This window comes from Ziziphus jujuba, chromosome 7 (assembly GCF_031755915.1).
Source record: "Ziziphus jujuba cultivar Dongzao chromosome 7, ASM3175591v1".
Taxonomy (NCBI): domain Eukaryota; kingdom Viridiplantae; phylum Streptophyta; class Magnoliopsida; order Rosales; family Rhamnaceae; genus Ziziphus; species Ziziphus jujuba.
The window spans coordinates 12,976,128-12,985,217 of NC_083385.1; the positions used below are offsets into that span (position 1 = coordinate 12,976,128).

Below are 9,090 nucleotides of genomic sequence, written 5' to 3' on the forward strand. Positions count from 1 at the left end.
TTGGTTGTAAAAGCTCAGACCTACCGACACCTATATATGCTATACAAATCATTCACTTCATATTTATTTTATCTATACAAATCCAAAAAGAAATATCATTAGTTTCCTAAGGGTCAAGTACGTTTTTAAAAAAATTCTTCTTTTCAACCCACAAAAGCAGTTTTCTAGACAGAGTTTGAGTATCATGCACTAGTGAGATAACACCTTTAGCTTAAGGATTTAAACTTTGATCAGGGTAAAAATCCTTATATCCCTAAGTTGTAATAAATACATATATATACATATGTTATGTTTTTTTATTACAAACTAACATTATTCTTCATCAAATTCATTGATTTCCCTGCCTTCATCCTTTATTTATTTTCCATGCTCAGGGATGTCTGTCGATGGAACCCAAAAAAAAACATTTTTTTATAAAAATTAAAAAAAAAATTTTAAAAATGACGTGTCGTCTGGGTGTCGTTCATCCCAGACGACATGTCGTTCAATCCATCTTCAAACCTTGTCCGGGTCGACCCGAACCCGCCTAAACTAGTACCGACCCGATTCTTGACCCGGTTATTTCTTCCACCTCCAGCCACCGATCAAGGCCAAACCGGTCCCCTTTTTTTCCTCTCTTCATTTCCTACTAATGCCCAATATCAATCTATCCTAAATCTTCAAAAAAATAAACCCGCCTAAACCAGTACCGACCCGATTCTTCACCCGGTTATTTCTTCCACCTCCGGCCACCGATCAAGGCCAAACCGGTCCCATTTTTTTCCTCTCTTCATTTCCTACTAATGCCCAATATCAATCTATCCTAAATCTTCAAAAAATATAAACACAAAAAATATAAATAAAAACCCACACTCCACGGCAACGAAAGAAATAAACATAAAGCCAAATCCACACAAAAACAACTCACATCGGTCCCACGGCAACAAATAAACAAAAAGATTCAACCAATTACCTTATTCCCTGTGCTGAGATGAGATCCTAATGTTTGGCTTTTCCACGACAGCTTCGGTTTGGTTGTTTGTATTTGTGTGTTCGTGTAAAGCCGTTTGTTTGCTTTTTTTGTATTTTTGTATTTGTATGAAAGTGTAAAGACGTTTAGAAAAGGAAAAGTTGATTTTTGTTTGGTTTTAAAAATAAAAGGATATGTAAGTAATTATTTTTTGTTTGAAGGTTATAAGGGATATTAAGAGGTAGATCAAAAAAGAAACGAATTGAGGGGGCAAAATTTATGAAACTCGGTCCTATAGGGGGTATTGGGCTAAATTCCCCTATATATATCTCTATCTATTCCAGGCCCAACTCAACCCCGTTCTATGTTCCACGCCAGCCTCGTCAATAATCATTGAGGCCCATCAAATCATAAAGCAATGCAATTCACTAGTTGACCATAACGCCTAAGAAAGCCCACCCAACAAAGGAGACACAGAGTTTTGGCTGTGCATTTGTACTAAAACAGAAAACTTTAATCGGACACATTATTTTATTTAATAGTTAGTGTTGTATGGTTTAAAGTCCACATCAAATGGTGTCACATATATGGCATCTTAGTCTATAAGATTCTCACTTACAAACCATAATCATGATGCCGTTTCTTTTTTGACGTTTGGGTTTGAAATCAAACAACATTTTGATTGTCCCAGTTAAGACTTTAAGCAAAGCTTAAAGGATTATCGTAATCAGTACTACAATTTTTTATTGCCAGTACTCCAGTTTACATATCGCTGGACTACATCATGAAGAATTTGCTCGGTTCGAAAAGTAACTAGTTAGAAGAACCTTGGCGTTAAAGGGAATAGAAAGATGATGATCCTGCCCAACAAACTTGTTCTATTATAATACTAAATACTTCCAAAAAAATAATAATAATCATAATAATAATAAATAATAACAACAAAGAAATGCTATGTGAGCGATGATAAGAAATGGTATAATAAATTCGGTTTTTTGATTCCTAAGAATGACAGATATTCGTACTTCAGCAGTCAACATTTAGATTATCAACGAGTACCATTCATATCTTGGTAACGAAAAATTAAAACTTTTAAGACTATTTATATGGATCACTCTTGGTGGCGTCAAAGGCTGAGCAAATTGGTATAGTCTGCGAATATAACATCCATAGCATTTGATATACTACCAACACGGTTCTCCTATTAGGCTTTTCTCTATATATAGTGTCCAAAGTGAGATGTAATACGTTTGGTTGGTTTCAAACATGGGCAGAGCTTTCCGGGTTTTTTGATTTTTAATTTTAATTTTTTGGTATGAAGGCTAAGCTTTTGTTTTCCCTTGGAAGGGAAGCTTTGAAATTAATAGGTAAAGAGAATATATAACAGAGGGGACTACATTTGGACACTCTCTCCCTCGTTTTACTCGAGCCTGAAAGATGGTTCAGGTGTCACAATGCTCTAATCTCGTAAAATCAACCACCCACCTAAACCTTTACCAACTTTCTACTCTACCTATTGAGGCGGTCCTTGGTCTTCATAGAATTTTCTCATTTCTTTATATCCACATTTTTCTTACCTTTTTAGCCATGCATGCTTTGCTTCGATCACTACTCATCAACCATGAACCTCTAAGTATTTTTCATATACTTTTTAATGCCAAAAGTAGACATGAGTAGCATGTATATCATTTCGCAATACACATTTAGGACAAAAATTTCTGTTTTTGGACATATGTCAAATTAAGAGAGAGGGGTTCTTTATTCACAATCTTATTTCAATATAGGACTTAAGACTGAATAATATTATATAATAATCATTGTCATTGGTGAAATATGTACAAAAATAAATTGAGCGATTGAATTTGACAAATAAAAAAATAAAATTGACTCTAAAATTTGATAACTCTAATATTATTAAAATGACATTACTTGTTACTAAACTATATGGCTCTCTTGTAGAAGATGGAATTTTAGTTAGGCCTACCACAAAGTACATACTTTTATCAAGAGAATTGTTTGGTTTAATCTACGCACAAAAATAGTATAAGCATGCTTAATTTCTTATTTTAAAAAAATAATTGAACTTAACCCTTGACTTTTGGTCATCATCATTAGTGTTGGTTAAGTGCTATAAGAAAAAAAAAAAAAAATAGAAAATCGCATTCAATCTTTTAAACAAAACTTAAAAATTGAATTAGTAGTTGGTGATTTGGTGTGACAACTAACAAACACAAAAAAAAAAAATTATTTCATTGCCAGACAAAACTTTTTCATTTTGCCTTCCATCTTTGTTTGCCAACAAACCAAGGAAAATAAATGAACTCCCAAAAGGTGATGACACTAGTATTGGTGAATATTCATTCCCTAAAAAATAATAATAATAATAACAACAATAAAAAAGGTTCGGAATCTACAATCTGATCTGGCACGCTACTATTGGTATTCAGTATCAATTACTCTTAATGCCTTCTGTACAGGAATCAAAATTTTTCATACTGATAAACGGCTCACCTTTTTCATCACCATGCTGTAATTATGTACTTTGATACACTTTATTCATCACAACCCTCAGGTCTTTGCTTTGTCAACCCGCTTTGTTGACCGAATTGTTTTCGTTTTCCAAACTTGTAGCCAATTAAAGAAAGAAGAAAAACGTTGCGTACATTAAAAGTGTATGAGCAAAAAACACTTGAGAATTTCTCTTCTACCTTCCAAGTTTTCCAACCAATTTCCTGTCCGAAATCGAGCCAAAAATTGGGCCACGAGATAAATGGGCCTTTGATTTATTTATTTCTTTCCTTCTTTCTCTATGTCCGAGCGTTAATGGAAAATTAGACAGATAAGAAAAACGAAGACAGGGACAATTTAGCGATAATAATATGGTAAAAAGAAAAGAAATCAAAATCATTCGTAAACTCAAAGAAATGTTTGATTGATCCACACCTTCACTCCACCACAATCGGCCACCATTTTCATCCCCCAATCTCTCTTTCCAACAAATCCCAAACTCATCAAAATTCAATTTCCAAAACAAACTCAACAAATACTCTCCTTCACTACCTTCACACCTTCCTCACCTCCATTCCCATTTTAAACTCTTCTTCCTCTGCTTTCTCTCTCTAACAGACTAGAGAGAGAAAGAGATAACTGGGAAGATGAAGCTCTCGGCTTTGCAGCAGAGCTACATGAACCGTCGGAGCAACAGTTTCAGAGGATCGGCACCGTTGGATTCGTCGGCTGATGGTTCCGTTAAGTCCCCAGCCGCGATCTTCTGGCTTGTACTTCACGGCCTTTGTTGTCTTATAAGCCTCGTCCTCGGTTTTCGTTTTTCTCGACTCGTTTTCTTCTTTCTTTTCTCTACTTCTTCTTCTAACCTCTATCCTATGCCGTTTCGCTCCACTGCTGAGCTTGGTGGTGGAGCCCTGGACATTCGCTCCACTCCTTCGAATCTTGAATTTCCGGTGAACAAGACGTCTATTGGAAGCTCCAGTAGCCGTGTCGTCGTCGGGCGGCACGGGATCCGAATTCGTCCTTGGCCGCACCCGAATCCGATTGAGGTGATGAAGGCGCATCAGATTATTGACAGGGTTCAGAGGGAGCAAAGGCAGCAGTTCGGCGTCAAGAGTCCGAAGACGGTGATTGCAGTGACTCCGACCTATGTGCGGACATTCCAGGCGCTACACATGACGGGCTTGATGCATTCACTGATGCTGGTTCCGTACGATGTCGTTTGGATCGTGGTTGAGGCCGGTGGAGTCACCAATGAGACCGCTTCGATCCTCACTAAGTCGGGGCTCCGAACCATTCACATTGGGCTCAAGGAGCGGATGCCGAATTCTTGGGAGGGTCGACACCGGTTAGAGGCGCGGATGAGGCTTCGTGCTCTGAGGTGAAGAATTCTTTCCTTTCTCTTTATTTTTATTTTTTTTATTTTTTATTTTCTTCTTCTTCTTTTTGCTTAGTTCAATTCTTTGACTTTCGTTTACTCCTTTTTAACTTTGGGTTGTCCAAAATTAGTGCTAAATTTTAGGATGGGAATGTAATTAGGTGATGCTTTCACATTTGAGAATTGTAAGATCAAAAACATGTACTTTCGGCATTTATGTTAGTTTTTTAGTACTTGAAAATTGAAATTGATTTACGGTCATTCTATGATTGGAACAGAACTGTTAGAGAAGAGAAGCTGGATGGGATTGTGGTGTTTGCGGATGATAGTAATATGCATAGTATGGAGCTCTTTGATGAGATCCAGAATGTGAAATGGTTTGGTGCTGTTTCAGTAGGGATACTTGCTCATTCTGGTGATTCTGAATCTTCGGAGTCGATTATTGAAAAAAAGGATGATGAGCAGAATCTGCCAATGCCTGTTCAAGGTCCTGCTTGTAATTCATCCAACATGTTAATTGGGTGGCACACCTTCAATTCTCTGCCATATGTGGGAAAGAGTGCTGTTAACATCGACGATAGGGGAACTGTGCTGCCCAGAAAATTGGAGTGGGCTGGATTTGTATTGAATTCAAGGATAGTTTGGAAAAATGCTGAAGATAAGCCCGAATGGGTTAAGGATCTAGATACATTAGGCGGGATTGGTGGGGATATGGAGAGTCCTCTTGTCTTGTTGAAGGACCCTTCCATGGTGGAACCACTCGGAAGCTGTGGGCGCCAAGTTTTGCTTTGGTGGCTGCGTGTTGAAGCTCGTTTTGACAGCAAATTTCCTCCCAGGTATTGCTTTTATCTTTTGATATTTCCGTTCAATACCATTTCAAATGATTTGGCACAATTGAATAATTCATTCTGAGATTATAATCAGCAACAACAAGAGTGGTCGTTAATGCTTGTGAGCAAATTTAATTTTTATGTTCATGCCTGTTCTTTTCTGAATATGCTAAATTATTTATCTTCAATAGAACTGCTCAACTCTTTCAGCGTTGTAGGCATTTCTATCATACTTTCTGTGTAATTTACATGTAGCATATTACATTTGATGATGTACCTCCTTTGTTCATATATCTAAGATACCTAAGACATTAAGGATGGCTACTCTATTTCTAATATTAGAATGGCTAGAGTGGTGCACTTGCAATTTTGGTTGACCGCCTAAAATAGATGTTTGGATAGCCATGTTATGTTGTCTACAAAATTGCTACTGCTTGACGATTTGTAAGAATATATGGTTATAGGTTAAGATATTTTTGCTTTGTTGTTACAAACTGAATGATGCTGCCATGTGTCTATGCAATACTAGTTTTATTTTATTGGGATCTCAAGTCAAACACCTTTTGCCTAGGACCTAATTGTTAGGTGCTTCACATATTTCGTATTTGTCTCTTAGGGAACATCCCTGCAATAAGAACTGCTTCTCATGTTTCCTTTTTCTTAGGTAAATCTGGGCTTATGCTCATTTGATCCTGCAATTTATGGTTTGATGGGCTTTGTTTTGTTATATTTTGAGTGCATTTTAATTCTTTGGCCTTGTCAATTCTTCCATTTTTCATGCAAGGATTAAGCTTCCCTCTCTCTCTCTCTCTCTCTCTCTCTCTCTCTCTCCCCCCCCTAATCTTCTCTTCCTTTTCAAGTGCCCATATATGCTTATTTGCAAGAGAGAGAAAATTCCTGTTGCTTAGGACAAGGACATGAAAGTGAGCAAATGCCTAAAATAACCATTTGTGGGTAATACTAGCAGCAAACATGGCTTTATACTGGATGCTTTTTTGAACTGAAACTGTAGACTTCATTCCTGTATAACTTTTTATCTTTCCTAAAAGTACATTAATTACATTGCTATGCGATGCTTATGGGGTAAAGGCTTTAGAAGAAAATTGTTTGCATGAAGCCGTGATTTGATTGATCACATTAATAGGATTTATTATACATGTATTGACATTTCCATTGAGAAGATGCAAATCAATTTGCTTTGTTAAGCTAGTGGCTAGATTTTTATGCATCAGAGGATCATGCAGTCTGAAGGATTGACGCCCTTTAAGTAGATGTAAAGACCATGTTGCAAATGGTGACTTATTGACCGATCCTGTTACTAAGGGTAACTAGAGTTAGGGAGCGAACAGGAAAACACTAAAAATGATGATAAATTTTTTAATTTGATTATTAATTATCTTTTCAAATTTAAAAGTTTGCTTTTTTTTTTTTTTCCCTGAAGTTTTTGTAGTGACGTCCATCTTTCCCTTTTAAGAAGTCTGAGTGGTGGAACTTAACTTGCCTGGAGTTGGGGTAAGCTTTATGTGTTGTTTGGTTTGTGGGGTCCAGTTTCCAAATCTTAGTGAAAGGGAAAGGTCAAAAGCAGATATTTCACTAGGGGTAGTTGATTCCTCGGGTTAGAGATATGTCTTTTTTATGGATTTTTTAATAGGGCCTTTCATAAAGTGGTGTATATGGCGACTGCTAAGGTATATATATGTGATAAGGCAGATATAAGGCTTGCTTTATATAGCTTTAGTGTAATGGATATGTCTTAGCTCCCGATTGTTATTATTGCTAAGCCTTCACCCCAATCCCTATGATACTGGTAGCGAGAAAAAGACTTCTACGGCTACTCGGGGATATTGGATCCTCTAATCGTTGTCTGGCCCATCGCCATTGTTTTAGTTGGCAGGCTTGATAGCTACTTAGGTTGGCGCAGGCCAGCACATAATCACCTGACTTTGGGCCTTGCTTAGAAAATGCCAGTCCCAACATGGCCTTTTCCATGGATTAATTTCATAATAAGAATGTTTGAACATCCATTAAAAACAGTGTAACCTTGTTAGATGATCACTCTTGTCATCGAGCCTGTATTTAAATGATAAAATTCTTATATCTGGTTCCTCATTGAAGCATGTTCAAACATATAGGATTCTAGACTGGCATTTTCATATAAATCCATTTGGTTTTCTAACAACTGTTTTATCATGACATGTTAAATTTATGTCATTGCATTGTTTCAAGTGGTCAAGTGGTATTGGTGTGGCATTTCAATGTATTTCTGTTTAGTCCTCTGACCTCATTCCCAAGGGCTTTCTTACTTGCAATTTGACTACAATCCTTTAAACAATTGACTTATATAATTGTACTATGATTTTATGTAGCATGCTTCCTTTTATTTTACTTTGGTTCAGCAAATCTTTACCTTTAGTCAATAATTTTGTCATATGGAAATGCTTTTTTTCCCCCCACCCCTCATCAAGCCATCTAAATTTCAATATATATCATAGACACACAAAAGTCATGACAGTCAATTGCCTATTTAATTAAAATTCATTTAGCAGAATCTCTTCCTATGCACATGCATTTGACATTAGTGTGGTCTCTTTACAGATGGATAATTGATCCTCCTCTGGAGGTCACTGTACCATCAAAACGCACACCATGGCCTGATGCCCCTCCTGAACTCCCTACCAATGAAAATGTAGTGTTGGGCATCCAAGAGCATGCCGTAAAGCATCCTACAAAGACCCGCACATCTAGATCAAAAAGACGAAGCAAGAGAAAGCATGACACAAGAACGGTGGACACACAGGTTGCTTCAAAGCATTCTGAACAAATTTGAAAATCTTAGCACGAAGACCGCTAGAGATGCATGCTGCTGTGTGAATTTGAGGCATCATTCTTCAGCATCCTAAAAAAATTTGAATTGCAAAGGCTTATTAGCACAGAAGCAGATGGCCTAACCTGGTATATGTGAAAAGAATCCTTCACGCTGGGCCAGTTGATAACAGGCATTGGAGTTTGAATTTTCACTTAATTTTTCACAAATTTTTTCTTTCTTTTATATATTTTTGTTTGGGATATCAAGATTCTGGTTCAGCATGAGGTATGCCAGCAAAGTCTTGCTGTGTCTGCTACCTTGTAGGACTTTGTATCCAATATGTTTCGAATCTTATACATAATCTTGGAACATAGGAATTATAGAGTTGTGTTCAGCTGGATTTTCGTAGAAAAAAAGATACCAAAATGTAATAAACAAAAAAGAAAAAAAAAAAAAAAGAAAAGAAAAAAACTTCCATTCGTTCCAAAACTTTGTTTCTCTTGAAAACCGTATCTTGGTGTCTTCTGTTACTGTTGCTACTTGTGAGTTTCTTTGGCTTTTTTTCTTTTTTTTTCCTTTTTTTTTTTTGGGTTGTCCGAAAGCATTAAATATATATATA

General features: G+C 36.7%; 1 protein-coding gene across 1 annotated transcript; it reads left to right on the forward strand.

Annotated features, from left to right (window-relative positions):
• Nucleotides 1–3,768: 3,768 nt before the first annotated feature.
• LOC107403528 (beta-1,4-xylosyltransferase IRX14) lies at nt 3,769–8,865 on the forward strand. Its single transcript, XM_016010433.4, has 3 exons — nt 3,769–4,838; nt 5,114–5,671; nt 8,261–8,865. The coding sequence occupies exons 1-3, from the start codon at nt 4,105–4,107 to the stop codon at nt 8,490–8,492; spliced, it is 1,524 nt and encodes a 507-aa protein (XP_015865919.2). The 5' UTR covers nt 3,769–4,104; the 3' UTR covers nt 8,493–8,865.
• Nucleotides 8,866–9,090: the final 225 nt, after the last annotated feature.